General features: G+C 39.1%; 2 protein-coding genes across 6 annotated transcripts in view; one reads left to right on the top strand and one right to left on the bottom strand.

Annotated features, from left to right (window-relative positions):
* The first annotated feature begins 2,105 nt into the window (after positions 1-2,105).
* eevs (2-epi-5-epi-valiolone synthase) lies at positions 2,106-11,274 on the top strand. The gene is made up of 5 exons (XM_074650282.1): positions 2,106-2,338; positions 5,889-6,522; positions 7,891-8,130; positions 8,271-8,523; positions 9,714-11,274. The coding sequence occupies exons 1-5, from the start codon at positions 2,196-2,198 to the stop codon at positions 9,809-9,811; spliced, it is 1,368 nt and encodes a 455-aa protein (XP_074506383.1). The 5' UTR covers positions 2,106-2,195; the 3' UTR covers positions 9,812-11,274.
* Positions 11,275-12,475: 1,201 nt separating this feature from the next.
* Positions 12,476-26,248, bottom strand: part of mitfa (melanocyte inducing transcription factor a) — a 33,079-nt gene continuing 19,306 nt past the window's right edge. For 2 of the 5 annotated variants that reach the window (XM_074649800.1, XM_074649698.1), the window contains exons 2-9: positions 18,214-18,426; positions 18,021-18,116; positions 17,776-17,884; positions 17,257-17,340; positions 16,856-16,912; positions 16,305-16,380; positions 15,971-16,118; positions 12,477-14,851 (exon numbers count right to left, since the gene is read on the bottom strand). In XM_074649800.1, the coding sequence (XP_074505901.1) occupies positions 14,450-14,851; positions 15,971-16,118; positions 16,305-16,380; positions 16,856-16,912; positions 17,257-17,340; positions 17,776-17,884; positions 18,021-18,116; positions 18,214-18,291 (1,050 nt within the window). In that variant the 5' untranslated portion in view covers positions 18,292-18,426 and the 3' untranslated portion in view covers positions 12,477-14,449. Of the gene's footprint in view, positions 14,852-15,970; positions 16,119-16,304; positions 16,381-16,855; positions 16,913-17,256; positions 17,341-17,775; positions 17,885-18,020; positions 18,117-18,213; positions 18,427-23,391; positions 23,478-26,248 lie in introns of all 5 variants that reach the window. The other 3 variants (XM_074649736.1, XM_074649714.1, XM_074649704.1) reach the window with 3 other exon arrangements.

Raw genomic sequence — 26,248 nt, forward strand, 5'->3', positions numbered from 1 at the left:
CAAAAATTTAAAATCAAACTAGGTGTCTTGTATAGAATAAAAGGATGTCTGTCTTCTTCCAGCCGTAAACTAAACTGTGCAGTCAACCTTCATGTCTGTCCTTGGAGATATTCTCTACTGTCATGCTGCCCCATCAACACTTCAGCTGTTAAACCCTGTATATCAGAGTGCATTACGCTTTATCACAAATGACACATTTCGGACTCATCATTGTTCCCTGTATCACACGGTTGGATGGACCTCCAATCATGTTATTCATTCACAAAGCTCGACTGTTGAAGCCTCCAAACAAAAAGGGGGTCCCTTGACCTCTGACCTCAAGATATGTGAATGAAAATGGGTTTTATGGGTACCCACGAGTCTCCCCTTTACAGACATGCCCACTTTATGATAATCACATGCAGTTTGGGGCAGAAACCATGCAATTTTTTTAATGCAGTATAAATGTGTTATTTTCGTCTATTCTAAAATGATGTGTTTGAATATTTCTGCATACTCGGGTCCCTAAACAGTCTTGGAATTACATAAATTGGGTATCACTGTAAAGCTGAGACTCTTGTGGATCCAATGAGTCCAACTGTAGTCATGTGTGATGATGTTAGTCCTCAGAGTAACCGTTTCATTGTAGTGAGCCCATTTTTTTAAACTTGACCTCACTGGATAAAATGACCTGTGGTGACCTCTAGGATAATCACAGCCTCAAGAAACTTTACAGCCACAAACTAAAGTCCTAGAGCATTCAGAGGATGGATAGCTTTCCTAGGTAGATTGACAAAAAGGGGGTTTCTGAGCAGTTTCCAGAACAGAAGTGCTCGCCATCCAATCGCCTAAAAATGCAATTCTTACAGAAATCTCCAAATGTCAAAAGTTTTTGATACCAAATCACAGCATGGCTTTTTTCTATAGTGTTCCTCAAGGTCTCGGTGTCTTAATTTGGTATTTTGGAGGGATTATTGATCATTTTTATCAAATCTCATGTAGTACAATTTTTTTTTAAATTTAGCACCAAATCTGTATAACAAACGGTATCAACCCCAAGAATTGCTGCAAAAACTTATGTGACTGTTTTTGAGTTGTTGTTCTGACTTGGGGCGTTCACGTGAAACTTTCCCAGTTGGGATATAAAGCTTTATTATCTGATGGCCCTAAGATTCTTGTAACTGTTTTTAATACCTTATTCATTGTGCAGTTGTGTTATTCCTCTTTTTTTCTGATTGTGTTCTTGTGAATGTATCTTGTTCTCAGGTCTCTCCCATGAAAAGAGATCTTAATATCAATGAGACTGCCTGAATACAGCTGGAGTAGGCAAGCTGCCAGGTTGAGATCATATACCAAGCACCGCCCACCAGCCAGAGCACATGCCCTATCTCATTTTACAGCTAAACAGTGCACTACAAGATGTTTCTGAAAACATTTGAGGTGAGAAATAGGCATTATAGTAACAGAATATTGATTTATATTTGATCAGTGCTGCCCAGTTTGATCGTTGGTCGGAGTTTGCGAGTGATTGACAGCTGCCTCCGTTGAATGAACAGCCAATAGGAACGCTCTCTCTCTCTAAAATGACCTGTGATTGGCCAAAGTCTCCCTTCACCGGTTATATTTTTTAAAGCCTGGAAACAGAGCCATGAGGAGGTGCAGAAGTCTAGTTTTCTCTCAGAGCACTTGAATTACAATATGCTGAAAGGTTATTATGGATTTTTTGCACAATGATGCCACAAACATTCTGTCTACTGCAGCTTTAAGGAAATTGTTAATTGATAACAGCATTTCCCTCTTTTAACGTTATCAATGTAATTGATGAAGTATCCCACAGTCCTTTGTTTATTTATGTCCAAATTCATCTTAAATAAACATTTACATATTCCCCTATGTAAATGTAATATGCAAAATAAAAATGTTTTTCACTCTCTTTACCATGGGCATATTTGTCATAAAGCTAAGTAATACGATGCATTGATGTACACAAAGTGTTGTCAGTCAGTGGAAACAGGTGTTACATCACAGTTACATAAACATTGTATAAGACCCTGACAAGTGATGACATGTGAACCCATTGAATGCGAATGCTCCTCCCTTGTCCCAAAGGCTTCCTCCTATATATCATACCATACTCCATCAAAAGAGTTCACCAACGATCTGCTCATTAAGACTAGCTCTTTCCACTCCTGTAACATACACTCATCACCACAATAATGGGAAAGGTTCATCTGGAGGATAACGATACCGAAGAAAATAAAACTGAGTTTAGTTTAGTTCGGGTCAAGGGCACCTGGAAGTGCAAACTGGGAAAGAATTTCAATAAAGACAAAGCTGACTGTGTCTCTGCTGCAAAAATGTGAGTAACACATTGTTCTTAATTACGTTCTTTAATTACAAGGAAAAAGTGTGATATCTTCTTTTTTTGTTTCCTTTTATTTTTACATATGTTTAAAAAAATTATTTATGCAAAATGTAGGTGTTGTTCTGTCTCTGACTCTTACGAAATGTAATAAACATTATTCAAGCATGGCTGAACAATTATGACTAATCTGTGTAGTCAGTGTAAAGTAACATAACATTTACTGTGTGCAAAATAGTGTAAAAATTTTGATTGATATAGAAAAAACAAGTGAAAAAATTTTTTTATTAACTTTTTAAATGGCAATTTGAAACAAAAAACTTGAAAGGAAACCTATTTTATGCAGTGTGGAGGCAGGAAACTGAAGTAAAAGTGTATTTTAGCCTTTAGGTTTCAGGAATATAGGTGTTTCATTTAAAATGCATTCCTTTAGTAGTGCAGAAGATTATAAATCTATTGAGTATAAAAAAATGTCTAGGTTGTGAAACATTACTGCTTCTCTTCATGACTCTTTTCTGTCATTTATCAGTGACTTTCTTATTTGTTTTCCAATGACTATTTATTCAGTACTATTTATTTTATTTCAAGTTTTTATTTGTCACACATGGGTGTGTTGTCAATCATTGTTTGCACAGCATTAGCGTTTAAACAAACCATAATTGCTGCGTCTTTCTGATGTGGAGAGCAGTCACTCCGGTTAAGCAGCCGTCTGACTTTTACAGCACCTCTGACTCACTTTGTCAAACAAGAATTCCTGATGTACTTCTCTGGAATCCGGGACTGACATACAGTACTTCAAGCTGAGTTTATGAAAACTGAAGGTACAGTAAATTACTGTGCTGTATCGCCTCAGGCTTTTCACTGAGGTTGGAATTTAACCTGAAGTTCTTCACACTTTCGCAAGATGCAAATTTGTTTGAGAGGAGTGGAAAACCACCAGTCTTCAGGGACTCTAATTTATCTGTCAATGATCCTGACACCTTAAGAACCCGAGTGACAACTGTAGGGGGCTTGAGGGAAAACTGCACCCTGTTTTAACATACCAGCGTTACACTATACAGTAAAACAGAAAGCAAGTCTAGACAAGTGTAAGAGTTGGGGGAGAAATAATTCACTTTGACCTAACCAGCGTGTGCTTTAATGTATATCTGTCCTAAAGTTTAATAGCTTGTCTGTGGAGAACCTGCAAAGGTATTGGATTTAGATGAAGAGAGAAGATCGCAATCTATAAATGGTGTGCATTTAATTAGTAATCAAGTGTTAATAAATAATGTATAGGGATTGTTTTTTGAGGTCAAGTTAAAGAAAGGTAGACATATTGAGGCACCTCATTTTCTATCTTCTCCACATGAAAGTGAAAATTCTCAAATTAGGTGTTGGGGCCTCCAATAGTGAAATAAGGTCATTTATTATGACATTTACAGGACACAGACCTTAAAGTGGCAGTAGGCAGAATGTTTTTAGCATTATTGGGCAAATATTCCATAATAACCTTTCAGTATACTGTAATTCAAGTGTTCTGAGAGAAAACTTCTGCACCTCCTCATGGCTCTGTTTTCAGACTTTAAAAAATCTTGACGGGAGACTTCTGTCAATCACAGGTCATTTTAGAGAGAGAGCATTCCTATTGGCTGTTCATTCAACGGAGGCAGCTGTCAATGACTTGCGAACTCCGATCAAACGGACACACTAGGCAGCGCTGATCAAATATGAATCAATATTCTGTTACTGTAATGCCTATTTTTCTTCTCAAATGTTTTCAGAAACATCTTGTAGTGTACTGTGTAGCTCCGGCTGGTGGGCGGTGTTTGGTATTTCTTCAACTGAACTCAACATGGCAGCCGGTTCACAAACTTTCTCATTTTACAGCTAAACCGCTTGAGCTCGTCTCTGATTGGTTTGTTTTCCTCCGGTCTGTGAAATCTTGCAGATGCCGTTAGGAGCACCGGAGAACACAGAGGCACATGATTATTTTCAGATTACCTGTCTCATGCACTAATGTCTGTTTTATAAAAATATCTTTTGTTAATCATATTTGCACCAATTCTACCCACTGCGGCTTTAAATCAAAACCCAATGTGAATATAAAGACTCGAATTGCAATAAAAAGGAAAAAAAGGTAAAATAAAGAATGAATTTCATACAGCTTTTCAAAGTGCACATGGAAAACTGCAGCCAAATCTAATTGTTCACTGATACTGTATCTGCAACCTATTCCCTAATTTGGCCAAACCTCAGCAAACTGTAAAGAGAAAAACAACAGCTGATATCAACAGGGTCCTTGTCTCTTCAGCATTAGCTTCTTAAATGGTTCCTCCGATAGACAGAGGCCCAGTCTGAGTCTCAAGGACCACATTTAGCCCCCCCCCCATCCACCACATCCACCGCCACTAAGAGATTAAACGTCAGTGCCTTCTCCCTGTTTTGGCTGGAAGCAGAATAAACAAGTTATTATCAGACCACTCTCTTCATGAGGGAACAAACATGGAAAAACACTCAAATATTCCTCTATTAAATTCACAGAAAGGGCAGGTCAACAGTGCTCAATGTGGTATTTCTCAACATTAAAGCAGCAGTAGGCAGATTGGAGAAAATATGATTAAAAAAACAGTTATTTTTATAAAACGGTCGCTATATCCGGCCAGTAGTATGGGACAGGTAATCTGAAAAAAATCATGTCCCTCTGTGTCTTCCGGTGCTCCTAACGGCATCTGCAAGATTTCAAAGACCAGAGGAAGACAACCAATCAGAGCCAATCTGGAGCCTTGCCATCTCTGAGCAGCTGTCAATCACTCACAAATTCCGATCAAACGGTCAAACTAGGCAGCGCTGATCAAATATGAATCAATGAATCGTGTACTGTTTAGCTGTAAAATGAGAACGTTTTTTTTCTCATTTTACAGCTAAACAGTACACTACAAGATGTTTCTGAAAACATTTGAGGTGAGAAATAGGCATTAGAGTAACAGAATATTGCCTAGTTTTACCATTTGATTGGAGTTTGCAAGTGATTGACAGCTGCCGCCGTTGAATGACCAGCCAATAGGAACGCTCTCTCTCTCTGAAATGACCTGTGATTGGCCAAGTCTCCCGTCACAGGCTAGATTTTTTAAAGCCTGAAAGCAGAGCCATGATGAGGTGCAGAAGTCTAGTTTTCTCTCAGAACACTTGAATTACAATATGCTGAAAGGTATTATGGATTTTTTGCACAATGATGCCAAATACATTCTGCGTACTGCAGGTTTAAGTGCCTGTGTCCTGTAGTTTTATGCCAAAATTAATAAATAATCAAGTCATTGTTTTGACTTCAGAAATTCGATATAATGCCTCTGTCATTGGTTGTACATTTTGTGCATCTTTTTCACAAATATAGTAACATTATTGTGTGAGGGCTGTTGTATTAAACTGCTTTAGTTTTAACTAATGAACTGGCATGTATGGAGTGCAATGTATTGACAGAAAAAAAAGTACTTTAAAAAAACATCAACAATAATTGGAACCTATATGCCACTATAATAAATCTTTTTTCTTATGTTTTGTGTGGCAGCTATGAGAACATCACAGAAAAGGGCACCAGTTGGACAGTGGTCAGCCCCATTGTCTTCACCTACAAGGTAACTGAGACCCGGGACCTCCTGGACCCGAGCAACGACACACTCCTGCTGGGCCACATCACCGACCCGCAGCAGCTGGAGGACATTAAAAAATCAATTAAGCCAATCAAACGCTTTGTGGTCGTTGACCAAGAAGTCTACAAAATCTACGGTGAGAAGCTAACTGAATACTTAGAGGCCAACAATGTCCTGTACAAGATCTTGTCTCTACCCACCACAGAGGAGAACAAATCCATGAAAATGGCCTTGAAGATCCTAGAGGAGGTCAACAGCTTCTCCCTGGACCGCCGCACAGAGCCCATCATTGCCATTGGTGGAGGGGTTTGCCTGGATATCGTGGGCCTGGCGGCCTCACTTTACAGAAGACGCACCCCTTACATCAGGGTCCCCACCACGCTGCTCTCCTACGTCGATGCCAGCGTGGGAGCAAAGACGGGGGTTAACTTTGCAAACTGCAAGAACAAGCTGGGCGCCTACATTCCACCCGCCGCCGCCTTCCTCGACCTGTCCTTCTTACAAACTGTTCCACGACGGCACATCTCCAACGGGCTAGCGGAGATGTTAAAGGTACGTTAAAGTCCCTGGGTGTGGAATATTTACCTTAAAGCTGATACATACTGGAGAATGGTAATTCCATCAGCTAATACCATGACATGCTTCATAACAATATAAATATAATTATCATTAACATATAGGGCCTTATTTCACGCTGTATGGGCGTATCAAAGTGCACCCTCTATTTTGGTTCATTAATGTGCAGCAGCGCAAGGTGAAAAAGGGTTGGGAGAGCAACGCGTTCTCACTCCCAACTCGTCAAATATTAACTTTCACCCGAGAGACTGCTGTTCATGTCCCGTGTGAAACCAATTCAACGTTGACTTATTTTACCTTAATTTCATTTCGCAACTTCTGTACTTTACTAACGGCAGCTACGTAACAAACATAGATATTTTACATGAGGGACATACTTATTTTAACCAGTTGGCAACCTCCGGGTCTGAAAAGTGAAGCCAATGCTGAAGTGCCTTAAACTTGCGTTCTTTCTAATAGCCAGCAGAGGGCGACTCCTCTGGTTGCAAAAAGAAGTCTGATTATATTGAAGTCTATGAGAAAATGAGCCTACTTCTCACTTGATTTATTACCTCAGTAAACATTGTAAACATGAGTTTATGGTCTCAATCGCTAGTTTCAAGTCTTCTTCAATACAGCATGATGTTCATTTAGTAAATTATGGCCCTATTTAGAGTCAAATAGACCATAAAGCAGGGGATGCTTTAGGGCGGGGCTACCTTGTGATTGACAGGTCGCTACCACGGCGTTATCTGGTCTGAGAGTTGTGGCAAGATGGCTACGGTCAAAATGCCGAACTCAAGGCTTCAAAACAGCAGTCCACAAAGCAATAGGTGACGTCATGGTGACTACGTCCAATACAGTCTATGATTTTAACCCAAACCACAATCTTTTCTTAAGACCAAGTAGTTTTGTTGTGTAAGTAAACTTAAAAACTATATAAACCTTCGTTGAAAGTTTATTGTGATAAGAGACTGTATACATTATACATTTCCTGTGAACACAGTAGTTTATTTTGAAAAGACACAAAGCATGCAACGAGCGGAAACTGACACGCCGTCCCTGACACGTCCAAAACTAGAGCGTACATAGAGCGTCATAGTTTGAAGTGTAGGCCACTGCAGTATTTGATGAGCTGGGAGTGAGAATGTGAGTGTTTGTTTGTTCACACATGCCATTTACATTTGTATCATATTACAGTACCAAAGGGAAGTTTCAAATTCCATTGACTGTAGCCAGAAGTAGTAACTTGATACGCTTATCGGCTCTGAGAGATGAAGTGGAGTTATTTCATGTTGCCTATTTATTTTTCGTGTTTGAACTGCTCATTGAAGTCTTCTATGCATTTTTGCTGGTTCTTTGCAGATGGCCTTGATGAAACACAGAGGCCTCTTTGAGCTTCTTGAGATACACGGCCGCATGCTGCTGGACACTAAATTCCAGGCTGACAACAGTGTGTACGGACGCAACCGCTTACAGGCTGCATCACAGGCGACTCGCATCGCCATCGTAACCATGCTGGAGGAGCTTGCCCCAAACCTTTGGGAGGATGACCTAAACAGACTTGTGGACTTTGGCCACCTTATCAGTCCAGCATTAGAGATGGTAATTGATCCCTCCTCATGGCAGACATAGCTTTGTTGATACATGCTATTGTTCATACAGTACATACTGTACAATGTTTTGGATTCTATATGAGTTTATAACACGTATCCTCACATTATCTTTGTCTCTTTTTAATACAGAAAGTTCTCCCGTCTCTGCTGCACGGCGAGGCGGTGAACATCGATATGTCGTACATGGTCTACGTGTCCAAAGAGCGCGGCCTGTTGACAGAAGACGAAAAGCAAAGGATCATCAGTTGCATGGTGGGCCTGGAGCTGCCTGTCTGGCACGAGGCGTGCACCATGGAGCTCATACAGAAGTCTCTGCAGGACAGGCTGAAGCATTCGGGAGGCCTGGTCAGGATGCCTCTACCTGTCGGTCTTGGGGAATCGGGTAAGCGCGCTAGCGTGAAACTGTCCTGACCAGAAAAACATCAGCATTGATGGTTTTGCTCTAAAACGGCATAAAACTGTCATTCAGGAGCAATTAAGCAGGAAGTAATGTGATGTTCTTTTCACTGAAACAAAAACTCTTAGCGCCTGTTTAGAGCAGAAAGCTGCACAAGTCAGCGTGTCCTTGCAAAATAGGTTGGCTGGAAGCTTTCTGATGTAGAGACTACTGTGACTACGGCCCAATTACAATCCGGTCCCTACATCCTCCCACTAAGTGACGGAGTGAACTCTGTTTGTAGTCACACTCACAGCTCAATGAAGCACCCTTCTTTAAGGTGGAGGGTAGAAATACAGCGGACACTTCGGGACAAACTTCCATCTCTCCGGCAAGGAAACTATAAAAAAATATCAGAATAAGAAATACTATTATATCTATGTCTATATATATAGATCAATCTTATGATTCCTCTATGATATAATAGAGGAATCATAACAAAACAGTAGTGCTAATAATAATGCTGAAAACTGGATCTATCATTAAGTGTGTAAAAATGCAAGAATAGCATAAATAAATATGAATATTAGTTTAAATGTACCGTATAAATAAATGCAGTATTAATGCCAGAGTGAACCAGATTATTGAAAAGCTGAATTATTGCACTAAATTATTGTACTGTTATGTCAGTATTGCAAGATTTAAATAAATTATGGGGTTATAGCTGCTGATAAAACAAATGATAAATATGTGTTATATTTGTGTATAAATATACAACACTTTACAATCAAATGGACATGTCACCATTTTCTAGAGTAGACAAGGGTATATTTGATCCTAAATACAAATCTAATCTACAGTAAATCTATTTACTTTAAATTGATAACATCTGTATGACAAGAAAGTAGCATAAATTAAATGTCTATCTTAGTTTGAGCAGTTTACGTGCAAATGTTTGTACCCGCAGTCGCACAGAACTGACACTGGAGCGTGTTCCATGACGAACACAAAACGGCGTTGCACGTCGTCAGTAAGGGCGGCTGGTTAACTCAGCGTCGATGCAGACTCGCTGTCGGAGGGTTTTATAACCCACTTCCACTCCCCGCTAATTGATTTGGGATGGCACTAAATATGGCGGACTGTACTGTGTACTGTATTTAAAGCATGTTCTTTTTCTCTCCTTTCTTTCATTGCAGAAATTTCTAATGACACACCTTGTGAGATCCTGCACAGAGCTTACGCAAAGTGGTGTGATGAGCTGAGCGCCTCCTCCGACGGCAACTGTGACTCTTAACCTGCTGCCCAAACCACAACCACATATAAATCCATTCAATATGTTTTTAAAGGGACTGTTTGTAACTTCTTACAGGTATAAATCACCCGGGTCGGTGTCCCATGTGCGCTTGCTCGTGCATATGCGCGAGTGGCTACACTGTTCAGACAAGACTCCAACCCAAACAACAAGAAAGCACCAAAACCGCAAAGTTCTATCTAGTGAAGCCCGTCTGTTAAACAGTGTTGGCCGCGGTCGGAGGACACGGGGGAGACCGTAGCTGTACTCTGCTCCTCTGCCTTCACTCAGCTCGCTCCACTCTCACACACTACACACTGCAGAAGAGTTAGTTTAGCTCTGAGAATATCTAGTGAATGTACAGTGGACGTTTGTGCAGAAATAAATGATGCAGCTCCTCCAGACCAACAGAGGTTTTCCGTGTCTTGTGAAGTGACGGTTCTCCGCAGCGAGAAACGTTATCGTCTCCGACCAGGTGCCAATGTCTCCCTCCCACCGCGGTCGCGAGGCTGAGGCAGGAACAGCCAACACCAGGATCAGCATTGATTCATGGAGACCTTCGTCTGGTCAGCTAACATTACTGCCAAGCAGCTGAAATATAGAGTGATATTGTGGTTTTAGCTGACGTGTGTCGCCTTACTGTTTTGAGCGATGCTCATTCATGTCTATTTAGAGCGAGCAAGCAGGAGCCCGACGCTGACTTTCGTTGACTTAACGGCCACAGGTGTCACTGTTAACAAACATTTCTGATTCTTACAAACAGTCCCTTTAAGAGAAAATGTTTACATTTTGTTGGGAAGTGTATAATATACACTTCTGGTTTTGTACTCTAGTCATTGTTCAAATTGTTGGGAAAAAGAAACAGCAGTTGAGTAGATAGCATTCCACCAAGTCAGCTAAATGTGGGGTAACCTAACCACCCATTTCTACAGGCTTCTGTCCAGCCTATGTTCTCACACCGAATTCACACCAGGCAGCGGTGAAGTGCACCTCAGTCGCAATAATAAAATGTTTCTGCGGCCGGAAGGCATGTTAATGTGTTTCAGGTGGGAAGAAATTCATTGTTTACTGATTGGCTGCGAGTATTCTCTGGCCGCACTTTGCCACTAAAAGTTGAATCAAACGGCCCCAGCCCGCTGAGCTCGGAAGCGGCCGCCGCAGCTTTCCATATAGACATTGCATGGCAGCTCGCCACAGGGCGCACTTCGTCACTGCTCTGGTGTGAATTCGACATTACTATACTTTCTCTTCAAATAGTTATGCAATACCAGATGCTGCCGGCCTTATGAATTCATTTCAAAGGGCTGTGAATCAGATCAAAATTAGAAAGGAAATGTTTAACACTTTTTGGGGTTTTTGAACATCATAGCACCAGCTAGCAAGTAATGTAACAAGCAGATTGCCAACTATTCTCTTTCAATATTACATCTACTTGTAAGCGTGTCCCATTAAAGGTTTTAACCATATCAATCTGTGTGTGTTTTTTCATAATATAGCACACTAAATGTTCATATTGACATCCTTCTCACTTTCATTAACTTCATTTCTAAAGGCATGTGTATTGTTCCAGCTTTTAGACGATAAGGCAAGGCCACTGCTCACAAATGACAGTTGGACTACTTTAACACTAAGTTAATCAATTAGGATGGGCTACATGTTTCATTAAGTTAAGCTAACATTTGTAACACAAACCTGATACTATGAGAACAGACAGCAACAGTTACACAATAGGCCTTCTCATTTCCAATTAAAGAAAGTTGTGGAAGAGGCACTTGATATTATTGGATTACTGATGGTAATAATACTCACTTATTTTGGATTATTATTTTCGTCTAGAGCTTCATTTCTTCATTAATCAGAAACTTTTGATATTTTTTCGGTGGAACACCAGCTGAGGACATTAGCATGAGCCTTTTCCACAGCAGACATTTTGACTTGCCATAGTAGGAAAAGCACAGGTGTTACTGATCACATTAACAATGACTCATCAGTGAGAGTGACAGTGAGCCAGCATGCACGATACCAGGACCCTGAAGTGAAAGCAGCTAACTGGAATTCAGCCATCAGTCATTTTATTACCTGTGCTTTTCCAAGAATGACAAGTCAAAATGTCTACCATGCAAAAGACCTATTCATTTAGGGTACTGACAAACATAAGTCCAATATCCACTTTTCTTTTAGCTCAAACATACTGGAATTACAGTCCAGAGGATCTACCTGCCTGATCCTGTGTTTACTCCTGCGGCTGTGCACATATGCGTTCTGTGCAGGCTGATGTGGGCACCTCTCACACATGCCAGGCATACCTAGTAGCCTACTGCGGCGGATTGCACGTAGCATGTAATTTATTTTTATTTGGAGCCGCGGTTTTCAAATCCTTTGTCAGGCGGTCTTTGATTTATTTGATTGGCGTGATTCAATAGTTCCGTATAAGTCTTGCCCAACACCACTCCATGGCTGGAAAAGAAAAACGATGTAAGAGTTGGATGATAATGAGGAGCTCCTGTGCCTATAGAATAAAAAAAAGATCATATTATGAATCTGCATTTGCTTGGTGAATCCATCAAGACGTCATCACTTTATTTATGTTGGCAAAACGTTTATTCATTAAGGAAAGTTGATATACTGTAATACATCCCCTGTGGCAAGTGGCTGAAACATGTCCCAGCATGTTGCCAGTCCATCACACACAGAGAACACATTCACACTCACGGTAGAGAGGTGACAGTGTTACCCACTGAGCCAGCGTCCTGCCCTAAACCTATGAAGAAAGTTATTTAAACCTTATTACTAAAGTCTGTGTTACATTCTCTTATTTTAATGATGGTAGCAAAAGAAAAGCTAAAACAAACATCATTCGTTACATCCAAGTGTTTTCAGTGTGTCACATCAGAACACATGTCCTGTCTTGGAGAAATGTGGATGTGTGATATATATTTTACATTATAATATTATTTTATAATATTTAAAAATGACGTTTAAATTCATGACAGTAAGACAACTTAACTGAGAGTTTGAAGCGTTTTCATCAGTCTCATTACGGCAAGCTGCCCCACAAATGTGATATAAATATCCATATATATTTATATAAAATAGATTAATGCATCTATCAAAAACAAACAAAACCAAAACAAAATGTTGGCACTATATACAACATATCTCAAAGTGTTTTATTTATTTACAATATTGGCAAGAGATAACAAACATTAACAAAAACGTCACATATGGTTTCAACCAGTTCTGTCCAAACATAAGAAAAGAAGATTCCCCTCCGTATACGTCTCCTCAGCTCTGAGTAATAATATGATGAAATCAATAGTTGATCAGTGCCTATAATTTGGGCAAAGGCTGCTGTGAGTCCTTGTTAACATATAAAACATATTTTGGTTTATTTATTTATCAATTTTATTTTACAATCATTACTACATATTATTACTTACATATAGTGCTTTTGTCATCTGTGGACCCAAAATAAAGAAGTATTTGTCTTTTCTTTCTTGTTTTTTGTAACAGTTTAAAAATACTGTAGTACATGATCAATATTCGGGAATTCAACCTTATATTTACCCAATATTGTCATAGACTACTTTTGTCTTATTTGCATTTAGTCATCAAAATTTGTACTTTAATTATGTTGGAATAGGAAAAGATCAATAACGTGTTTGTGGGCGGTCCTCAGAGAATACTAATCTCTAAAGTAATCAAATGTAATAAAAAAGAGCCCTCAGTGAATAAAAGAAAAAAATAAATAAATGCTGTTAATAATACTTACTAATAAAAATATCAATAATAATACTTCTCATGTGGTCAATGTTTGATTTGCTATTTCTTAAGAATATATTAAGAGCATTCACAGGGTATAAAAAATATAAATTTAAATATTTAGAAACAATTACTAATATGCAATACTTGATCCTTTAAAGGTACAGTGTGTATGATCTGACGGCATCTAGTGGTGAGGTTGCAGATTGCAGCCAACTGAAACTTCTTCCGTGTGCTAAGCGTGTAGGAGAACTACGGTGGCTGACGTGAAAACATGAAAACGTAAATGGTCCTATCTAGAGCCAAAGTTTGGTTTGTCCATTGTGGGCTGCTGTAGAAACATGGCGACTGGCTCCGTGAAGAGAACCCGCTCCGTATGTAGATATAAACGCCCATTCTAAGGTAACGAAAACACTACGATTCTTAGTTTCAGGTGATTATACATACGATGGGACCATCAGGAGTTTAATCCTGTTAGATGTACTAAGTCAGAAAACAAATTGATTTTTTTGTAACATTAAACTAAACGTTTTGCACTACACCAGTACATTTCCACATATGTATGTTATCTCTTTTGCCATGGACAGTTCAATACAGAGTATATTTGGGACAAATATGAAAACCCTGGTTTTTAAAAAAGACAAAAATAAACTTTAAAGTCAATGTGTACTGTGTACAATCGAGGAACCGAAACACCTCAGTCACATTAACATACAGCATTTTAACATTAGAGTTCAGCAATAAATGGGCAAAAAGTACGAGAACAATATGCAATCAAGATAAAAAATAAAGTTTATAATAGAGTTTATCCACTCGGTCATATCACTTTAAGGTGAGTGCCTCGTTGATGGGATGCTACGGATAGAAAGTGTCAGTATGCTAACAGCCGTGCTCCTTCTCCTCCATACTCGAGCTGGAACTGTGGATGCTGCTACCATTGTTGGAACCATCTGGGGACATTGAGGACAGCAGGGGATCACTTGGGGACATCGGCGACAGGGTGTCCCTTACCAATTCCTTCATGTTACAGGTCCTGGAGGTTCCGTAGGGACCGGAGTCCCCGGCGTCTCCGGGAATCTGGTCGAAGGTGATGGTTCCGTTGTTGAGGTCCAGTGTGGTCGGAGGGGACATGTCGGGGGCTGAGCTAAGTTGGTAGAGATCTGCGGGGCACTCGCCGAGGACAGGCTCCTGTTTAATGGCTCGGCCAATCAAATCCGACGTGCAAACAGATGAGGATGACACCACTGAGAGACCATGAGCACGGGCCTGGATCTCCAACTCCTAGATGATTTTAGAAATAACCAAAATTGAATAAACTTAATATGCAATGCTTAGTGGCTCCCTGAGTCTTTTGAGCTAACGTCAGCATTATAGACTGTATATAGGAAGTGGAGTGACATCATTCATTGATTTGTGGACTGCCTTTTTGAAGCCTCGAGTTCGGCAATTTGGCCATTGCCAGTTTTGTTTTGTTGCAACCAGAAGTGACACGAAATGGTGGAGTTACTGTAAGTACAACTAAACGCCGAATAAGACAATTTTAGGTGACCAAAATCTTGCAATGAACTTGAATTGAACTGAAAACACACCATGAAAGGGTTAAAGCTGTGGTAGCGACTTATCAATCACAAGGTAGCCCCGCCCTAAAGCATCCCCTGCTTCATCGTCTATTTGACTCTAAATGGGACCATAATTTACTAAATGAACATCATGTTGTATTGAAGAAGACTTGAAACTAGTGATTGAGACCCTAAACTCATGTTTACAATGTTTACTGAGGTAATAAATCAAGTGAGAAGTAGACTCATTTTCTCATAGACTTCTATACAACCTGACTTATTTTTGCAACCAGAGGAGTCGCCCCCTGCTGGCTGTTAGAAAGAATGCAAGTTTAAGGCACTTCAGCATTGGCTTCACTTTTCAGACCTGGAGGTTGCCCATTGTTCAGCATGCTAACATGCTCACAGAGACAATGCTAACACGCTGATGTGTAGCAGGTATAATGTTTACAATGTTCACATCTTAGTTTCGTGTATTAGTAATGCTAACATTTGCTAATTTGTATTAAAAGTGCGCAAACATATTCAATACATTGAAATGTTAACCTAATGGTGGTGCTACAGGATAAGTGAGCCAAAGTTATTACAATTCATCCTGTGGGGGACATGAATGTGTGCACCAAATTGTATGCCAATCCATCCAATAATCGTTGAGATATTTCAAACAATGTATGATATTAATATGACAATATATACAACTAACTACCTCTGCCGACATTAGCCTCTGGTAAAGGAGTCGAAGAATAAAATGATGTAATGTGCCAATACTGTTAGTGAAGCAGGGTGCCTCCCTGGGCTCCGTTTACGGTACCGTTTGTTCCACTAAAGACGAATGGCCTACCTGTATACGAAGCATCAGATGGCGGTTTGCATGCTCCACCTTCCTCTGTCTGCACTCGAGCTCCTTGGCTCTCTGCTGCTCCCGCTGTAGCCTCCTGATGTAGTCCACCGAGGCTTTGAGAATGGTGCCCTTATTCCAGCGCATGTCTCTGGGGTATACAGGAGACAAAGGTCTACAGTCAGAGTCAGCTGACCGGATGACCAAAACAGCACTGGATTCTTTACGCCCCCTCTGAGTGTATAAGCTATTAAACTTTAAGGGCACTCGGATGTATGAAGAGGAGGATGTTCAAATAAAGTTAATGAATAGACAAATTCATACAAAACATACTTACGGATCATTTGATTTGGGTATCAAGGTTCCCAGTTCTTTGATGCGATCGTTGATGTTGAATCTCCGTCTTCGTTCAACTAGAATTTGTCAAATAGAATAAACAGTAAGTACAGCAGCCTCGTAAACCTTCTTTCTTTGAATGTTTAGTTACAGGTCATAAAATGAACGAATGATCAGAAATTTTAATTTTACAAATAAATTTTACTTACAGATTTAAAAATAGATTAAGATTTTACGTTTTTGTTCAATTATTCTGAATAACTGGAAATTAAATAAAATAATAAATAAATGTAATGTTTTAAATTAAATTAAAAAGAAACAAAAAAACAATATTAAATAATAATAATAATAATAATAATAATAATAATAATAATACAATTCAAATAACAGTGATAAATAATATTTGCAAAAAAGTTGAAAGGGATATTTTATAGAAAACCTCTTAAACTTCTTAAAAAACAGATATTAGTCTCTTAGACACATAACATAACTATTGAATTAATTGTTAAGAAAATGATAAAAATTCAGATGATTATATTTTGATTGACTCACTTAAGTTGTGGTTGTCTTTCTTCTGTCTCTCTTTAGCAAGAGCACGGACTTCAGCCTCTGTGAAGCAAAGAGAGACGTGAATGTTAGTGCTTTGACAAAACGTCATTGTTTAATTCAATGGATAATTAGGCATTAAGTCTATAAAATGAATGGAATTACATATTAGTATTTCACACACTGTACAGTAAATATCTTACTTTGTCAACTAGAACATTTGACGTCATGCTGGATAATCATTTACAAGTGAAATAAAGCTAAAATAATGTTATTTAATAGCTGCATAATTACAGTTGATTTGTATTGTGTGCGATTTCGTCATACACAAGTTTCTGAAAAATCCGATTGAAAACAGCTTTTACAAAACATCACCTTTTTCACTTTCTTCATTTTGCTTTGCTTACCTACTGGAAAGCCCTCTTGTCTTTGATAGTTTTCATACATGCTGCAGGGATCAGGCTTGTCCAGTACTTGCTTCATGCCAGGACCTGTAGTAATTAATTGGCAAACAATTGACTTATTAGTATATTATGCATTTCCAAATTGCACACAATATTGACATTGGCCTATAGTCATGCTTTTTTTACATTCTACTGGAAATGTGTTGATTTCATCCTTGATAAGGATTTAGTCATGAACAAAATAATCTACAGTATAGCACTGTATCAGATCTTGGACAACTTACAAACTTTTCTCAATGTGTACTTTATTCAGATCTGACTGGCATATCAAGTGAGATTTACTTGCTTGAGAGTCAGATATTAGTCACAGAAAAGTGCACAAAATTGACAGTCAAATGATTTCACAGTCTGAATTTACAGCACTCATCGCACCTAAATTCAAGCCAAATGACGTCTGAGTAAATCAACAGTAAAAAAGCATAAAGTGACAATGTGTGTGGGAGATATTACTCAGTAATTTACCTGAGTATTCCCTTTTAATGTTGGATGGACAGGAGTTGTTGATAGCGAGGCCGGGGAGTGGAAGTCCTTGGCTGCCGTACACGTCGAGAAGGTTTCCAGACACAGGGAGCTATTAAAGACATGACATTATAATGCACGCTTTGAAATAACAACTATGTATTCAAATAGACACAGAGACTTCAAATGCATCCCTTTACAGTCATATTTACAATATACAGCATATCCTTTTTATCTTGACAAATTACCTGGTTGTTCATTTGGAGTCCTGGGTCCATAAGTCCAAGAACATCGTCATTGTAACTTGACTCCAAGCTAATAATATCATCAATGACATCATCCATCTGTATGGCACAAAAGCACATTTTGATTTAATAATCATCAGGGTATATCTGAATGTAATGAAATCAATAGTGTTTGTTTGGTAATGAGCAGTCGTACCTCTTTCTCACAGTTGGAGCTGAGGGTGAGCAGGGCCATGGGACTGTTGGGGGCGCTGCTGCCGGGCCCGGGCGGCATGCCGTGCTCGGGGGGCTGGCTGGGGAACTGGCTGCCGGCTTTGCCGCCCAGGGTGGTGGACAGATACTGCCTCACCTGCTGCCTCTGGGCCTGCTGGATGTGGTACTTGGTGGGATTATCCAGGTGAGACTGCACCTGCGTGAGCAAGACGTGAACATTACGACCTGTTTTTTTTTGGGGGGATTAATTCTAGTAGCTACTTTTTGTAAAAGCATAAAAAATTAAAAATATTAAAAGAATAAAACCAGAATTAAAGATCACAAACGATGACAAATAGGTCATGATATTTAAAAGAAACATGAAATTGAATTTTCATTTGAAAAAAAGCTTTGAATGTGATCACAGAAAAAATTTAAATAAGTAAAACCTGTAAATCAAAAGACATTTCAGATTCAGCTTCACGTTTGATGCTTCTATTTCAAATCCAAATCACAAGCTTATTTTACAACGTAACCACAAGGAGTCAAGTTGTACTGCTGAGTTGTAGTTAAATTACTAATCTAATATATTATGCCGATCAATGGGCCTGATAACATCACTTTTAAAAGTCAACTTTAGTAGGCTGATCGCCGGCTTGATTTGGAGCACTTTTTTTGTGAACGCTACACTGTTGAAATGTGTTTAAACATAACTCCTTCTCCTGACATTACAATTCAAATATTGCAGTGCAGATTATTTTGACCGCATCATTCATCCTGGAACATTTTATTTACTCGGAACAAAACCTCTCCACAGAGACGACACTGTGAGCAGTGCAGTTGTGTCACATGATCTATGACCATTTAAAGTTTATGCAGCACCTCAACAACTTATACAGCATTATAAAAAACAAGTCAGCATTCATCAGCTTTTCTGCGATACCGTTTAGTTCCCGTAGCATCAACGGTTGTGAACTTTGTAGATAATTGCGTAGGGAGGGATAACGACACAGCAGCTTTAGCAGTACATACTGTCAAAATAAATACTATTCCAGACACAAGAAAATAATGAAACTACATCTTCAGACTGTATTCCAATCAATCTCCATTTTTTGGAATAAAATTAGACAAAAAAGTCAACCCATCTCACCTGGTAGTGGCTGTATTCAAGCATTTCCAACATGTTATTTGAGTAGTAATTGATAAAAAAAAATAATCTGCATACAGTATATAATCCCTTTATCTCGTTAGCCTACTGCGTGGACTGCAAGCTAGTGTGTGCAAATCTGAGAGAAGTCACTAGTCCGGCTGAATTTATCCTGAGTTTATGGCTCATTAGTTATGCAAGTTAATAAATGGAGGAGGACACTGAGACTCATCCTCCCACTGCTGTGTTGTTCCACTTTAACTATGAATTTATGTCTTTATGGAGCCCATTTGACGTCACCACCTCTGGCTCACAAAGAAGTCTTTTTACTGATTGACCAGTAGCCTGCGACTTGAAGCTTGCCTAAGGCTAACTAACGTTTAATCTTTAGTTCCGCTCATCTGGTATAAGACATTATTTGTTCTGAGCGCCAGCAACACAATTGACACCATTGTTTCAATACAAACTAGCCATATGAAATCACACATTTATTATTAATTTTTGAGATTGGAGGTTAATTACATTTAACCGTCACATTTGCTATGCAGTCACATTCGCAGGGTAAACAAGGTTAACGGCTTGATTTTCAGGCTTAATGGTAACGTTTTGGATTTGAGTATTCAGATAAGCTTTTGCCCAGCCAAGGTCCGCTCTCTCTGTACTAGAAAGCATTGGATATCAACCCCTGTATTAATAGAGCAGCACTTAAAGGGAGTTTGTCTCTTCCAAAGTTTTTTTTAGGCTTCATTTTTTGTGAATCAGTTGATGGCGCCATGAATGGTGCACTGGATGGGGCTCAAAGGGTGTGGTGATTGACTCTTGAAAAATGTTGGAACTAGCACTCTTGGAAATTGGGTGGAACCATGACCCATCAAATAACACGCTTCCCTTCAAAAGCAGTGTAATGTGCACAATGACAGGCAAAAATGAGTTCAGAGTAAAACGTCAATCATAGAACAGTTAACATTATCCCAAAAACAGGCCAACAAAGTTTGGACGAATGGTCAGTTTGGACGAATACAACAAGTTTAATGGTCCAATGTAAAGAGGAGTTCAATGAGGCAAAGAGAACAGACCATTCTACATGTGTTTATGGCTCCATGTGTCATCACAAAAAGGGCCTTACATAAAAACTGATTTGGTGCGTTCTTATGAATGCTTGCACACCCCTGCAGAACATTCCTGCGGGGAAAAAATATTCGGACGGAGCTGCGGAAATGTATGTTTGACCAATTAAATCCTTTGATGTAGCTGATATGAAAAAAATGTTTGACAAATATTGTCCAGAAACCCTCACAGGTACTGCATTTAGCATAAAAAATATGCTCAAATCATAACATGGCAAACTCAAGCCCAACAGGCTGTCAAAGTGTCAGTGTGATGACTTGACTATGACTTGCCCCAAACTATCATAATGAGGGCATTTTAGTAAAGTGGAGACTCGTGGGTATCCATAGAACCCATTTCCGTTCACATATCTTGATGTAAGAGGTCAAGGGACCCCTTTGAAAATGGCCATGCACTTGCTAATGTTATATGTTGGTCACGGAACGGGGCTAGCCACAAATGCTAGCGTTAGCATCAAATTTGGAGTCTGATTAGTTTATGTATTGTGTAGTTAATGTTAGTCCCGTAGACGTTGTCTGTCTGCATTGTTTTTTGTTGTGTGGAGTGGACACGGGAGGAAACTCACTGGGCCTCATTGACGAAAAGACACATTTTCGCATCGCAATTGGTGAGAAACACCAGCTTTGTACTACTACAACTTAGTTAGGTTTAGGAAAAGATTGTGGTTTGGGTTAAAATAAGTATGCTTGTTACATTACTTGTGAAACTTGGCCTTAGTGAAGTACCTAAGTTACGTAACAAAATGGTAACGGTAAAGTGTGTTGACTTTTGATTTCCCACAGGACATGAACAGTCAGACTTTGTCACTATTTATACTACATCACATGACATCCTCCTTTGCTCCCGTCGTTGGCGTCTTCTTGTATTCGTATCGGTGAACAACCATGTGAATAGATTCTGAATCAACTAGTAGGTGTAGCAGGCCCCTTCTAAGTCACATCTATGAGGCTGATAACTTTAGACATTAAAGAAAATTTGTTTTCTGTTACCAGCATTTATCCAAACAGACTGAGACTCACTTACCACGTATAAAATGTTTTTAAGACATTTAATGTAGGGTTGGTAAACATTTTAGAAATAATTTTTGTAATGTTAGTTGAAATTCTCATTACATCCCGACAGCAATCAGTAAATCAAATGCTCCGACAAAAAACCCACAAAGATTTGTATTGTTTGCCATTTGTTATACGTACTGTTACTGTACATATTTTCCCAACTCTGGCTTGGAACAGTCCCGACGGCTCATTGTGGCTGCTCACGTAACCCTTTTTTTGAGAAGACCTCAGATGACACACTGTTGTCGTAAATTTGGTGTTGTAGTAAAGTCAGTGTTAGGGTGACACAAGTGCGAATGAGGCGATATTCGTGCTAAATGGGGGCAGTGCCAACTGGGGTCAACAACACACACGTCTTTCTTCTGCAATTGGTTGAGGCTGAGTTAAAGTTCACTAAAGTTAAACTCAAAGTGATGCGAAGATGCGAATCTCGCGCATGTGTGACCTTGCCCTTATTGTGTAAATGGTAGTAATTGTTTTAAAGCTTTCCAAATGTTTCGGTTTAGTGTGAAGTGAAATTAAATTAATTAATCACATTTGGGAGTAATATGGGAGTAAAAGGGGGTTAAGCAAGTATGAACCAAACCAATCATTTCATTTACATTTTGGACATTCAGTCGGCCGTCCTCTCCAGAACCATGGTTCTACGTCTTGGTCAAAGACACACCATTGGCAATAACATCTGCTATGACAGGAAATGTATGACCTTTTGATAAAGCGTTGGGTTCTTTGTCCATACAGTAAATATATAGCAAGTCATTTTAACACCATGTAAGTACCTTTGTCTAGCACACAAAATTAAAAATTGGTCATCTAACGGCGAATTCTAAGTTTTTGGAAACGAGACTCACTCGTCTGAGGGTCTTACAGAGACCCCTTTGATAAGATGTAGTATAAACTCAAATGACTTTACTGTAGGCTACAAGTTGCATTTAAGGGTAAAAGAGACAATGTCCACTTCAAAATCATCCCCTTTCATCTGTGTTTATCTCAAATGTTTATTTAGGGGATTTTGTTCATAATGACTTATTTGTTGCAGGTCTCACAGCTGCATTGAATAAGTTGTGTGTGGCTGCTTTTGTGCCACCAACACTAATTGTCGCTTTTTAGCCTGTGACTAATACTCCAGAGAGGAATAACATCAACGTCACGCCAAATTCTTTTACAATTTGGGCTCCATGATTTAACTGTCGAGTACAATGCCGCAGTGCTGTGTATTATTAATGCACTCAACTGAAAGTACATAAAATTATTTTGCTCCAAGGAAAACTGAAGCATCAATTATTTACACTATTTCAAAGCCCTCTTGAGGCAAATTTGTGTTATTGCGCTATATAAACAAAATCGACTTGCCATTTGTCACCATTAATGATGATGTGAATCTGCTATTATTACAAGTAAAGCACACAGAGTAGAAAAGAACTGAACTGAAAGCTGATTTTATCATGATGCTGAATAGTAGATTATCCCCAGACATTTATGTAAGGAGTTACGCTGCTTCTCGGGAGCTTCACATTTGATGACGTGCAGCTACTTAATGCAGACGTCTGCAGCCGCATCTCGTGTAACGCTGCCGGAACACAAACTCACTAGGAGCTGGAGAGGTGAATACAAACACAGGGGAAGTGCCCTCTGGCTGGACGGAGCCTTATACGATAAAACAGAGAAAGCTTTCTTTGTAAACACATAGTAGAGTGTTTCTTTGTCTCCCCTCTACAGTGTGGCCTTTTCCTTCAGCCAAAACCTTTGGGTTGAGAAGGAGCTATCAACAATGGATGTATTTCATTTATCCCTACAGCAAACCGGGCTCTCACATTATTCATAGACTCTTTGTGAGACGGAGGTTTATTACCTTCTCAAGGAGAGCACATGGGTTCGTGTTTTAGACGCCTTGAGGACCACGTAACATTTCAAGAGATAGTCGTCACTCCTTGACCCCTGAAAAGAAACAGATCCATTCATATTTCTCTGCCAGCTCCGCTCGGTTTCTTACTTCCTTGGTAACCAGCACCACTCGGGGGCATTTTGTCAAAGGAGGATGCTACTGTAAACATGTAGTGTGTGCTAAAAGTTAAGTGTGCGCTAGAGCTAAGTCTTTGCTTACAAATCACATCAAAGGCAACACAAGTCAATAAAACAAGTGTGGAATGGATGGGTGGACAGATAAGTACTATATGAAATAAATAATATGTAACAGATAACCATATAAACCAGGCCTCTATTGAGAGAGAGGGATAGGTTGTTCACATTACTGGGGTAAGATATTACCCTTTAAAGACTCTTATTCTTGATAAAAAAGGTTATTGGTGCATTTGCACATATGCAGTCAAATGGAGTTGTTGATGGGACAGAGGATTGGGAGATGGCGGAGGCAGAGGGTCCACCGGCCAAGGACTACATACATCTACTCGCGCACTTTCACTTCGTGCACAAGCAGATCCTTTTCCTCAGCAGAAAACTTTCTGTCGATCCAACCCGTATAAAACAATATAAAACAGAGAAGAGCAGAACATCCTCTACTGGAACCAAAGAATGTATGGCATTTGTGTTTGATAAAAAACTAATCAATTATCAAAATATTTGGCAATTAATATATCAATCAATTAGAGACTATACTAGAGACTATACTAATCGACTAATCGTTTCAGCCATAATTTTAATCTGGTTATTTAACACTTAATTATACCAGAGTGGATATTGTTACAAGAGATACAAGACAAAGTGATCTTGGAATTGAATAAAGTACCTCCTTGTTGGGAATCACCACCCTAAATAACATCATAAGCATTTTAAATGACATATTAATGAGACCAGTTGCACTACAATCCAAGCGATTTCCAAGCGCAGATAATGATCAACCTCCGACACAATATCAGTTTTCATCACAAAAATATCGACAATGATTCAAAGAGCAGGCTGGTTCAGATTAGGCTCTCACTTGTTACCAACACACACATACTATTGTATTTCTTTCAGCTGATCTGAGGCACAGTGAATCACAGGAAATGATACAATGCAATGTGAACTCATTTGAAATTTGTTCCAAAAAGGTCACATGCGTTTGATATCCAGCGACCAGTTGCGATGGATCGAGCCAATGTGAGATGGAGGAATGCTTGGATAATAAAACCATTAACTAATGAACTATAAAATAAATAACTCTCAACTACAAGCATTGCATTTTTGTTTCAAGCTTCAGCAACTCATGCTCAAAAAGAGTATTGTGTTGTGTGAAATTGCCATTTGGTGTAGTGTGAACTACTGTACATGTGAGAAATGTACTGTAACATGTAACCTTGGTGATTACGTTATCTACTATGCACTCATCAGCATCTCTGGGGGCCAATAGATGTAAACTGATTATAAGCACATATGTTTATTTAGACTTAATGTAAATGAATGATAACATTTATAGCAAGTTATGGTTTTATTAGATTAGTAGCAGAGCGAATCTACTTTATCCACTATAAAAACACAAGACATATCATTTGTAGGACATATTGCTGTCGCAGACTGGACTTCCCTTGTTGGAAACCATTGCGAATAATGTTTCTGCAAATCATCGAAAAACGTGTCCAGACTTGTGGTGCCACTGGGTCATCAGAGGCTCACTGAGCATCACAAAATGTGACTTTAAAACTATTTGTTTTGGAAAAGTCACCAATAAAAGGTCAGTTTAAGTCAAAGCAGCTGAAATCACCATGAAGTTCCTCTAATATGAGTAGAGGTCACAAAACAACCCAGTAGAAAACGTTTCATTGAATGAATACATGCAATTTTGTTGGGCTGAAGCATAAAATCAAGTCCAATTTGTGGCTTGAAGGTTCAGAAAGTCGTTATCATCTATTCACGTGGTTGATCACCGATACGGATACATTGGAAACTGCTTATAGTGATCACGTCTGTCCGGGTCAAATTGATCACTATAAGCGGATGATTATTATAACTGAATTTTTGTTGTTGTGCATCATTTCTCATGCAGATTGTCATCTAACTGACATTTGCACAGGTATCCAGCCAGAAAGCCCACGGTCCATGAGGAAAATTATCAAGGGAGTAGAGTAAAAAACAAAACAAAAATTCAATTAATATTAGTCTAACGTAGTTTTGAAATGTTTTTCCAGATGTTGTCATGTATCAAAAGACTCACAATGAACACTGTAAGTGGACTACTTGATTACTATAAGCAAATTATTTAAACAACATTTGAATAGGAATGATTCTGTCACAAGCTTTTTTATCCATATAAGAGGATGATCACTGTAACTGTGATCACAAGAAGTGGTTTCCACTGTACAAGAAGACGACGGCAATGTCTACTGGCAGGAGCAAAGGAGTAAGTGATGCGACTTAGAATAAATAGCAACAAAATCCTATACGGAGGAGGTAGGGATGGATGTATGGGTCAAACAAACACAGGACTTTCACCCAAGAGACCGCTGTCTGTGTCCTCTGTGAAACCAAAAGTCAGCTTTGAATTATTTTGCCATATTTTGTTATGTAACTTACGTACTTAACGCCACGTATGCAAGTTACAAAACAAGCATACTTATTTTAACCCAAACCACGTTCTTTTCCTAAACCTGACCAAGTGGTTTTGTTGCCTAAACCTAAAGTTGTTTTGTTTTAGTTCACAACGTTAAGTTTCACTTTCACTTTCAGAACGTGGTAGTTGCAGTTTGGCCCGTCTAAAGCAGCTACTCTCAACC

The sequence above is a fragment of the Sebastes fasciatus genome, chromosome 1 (genome assembly GCF_043250625.1).
Source record: "Sebastes fasciatus isolate fSebFas1 chromosome 1, fSebFas1.pri, whole genome shotgun sequence".
Lineage (NCBI taxonomy): Eukaryota > Metazoa > Chordata > Actinopteri > Perciformes > Sebastidae > Sebastes > Sebastes fasciatus.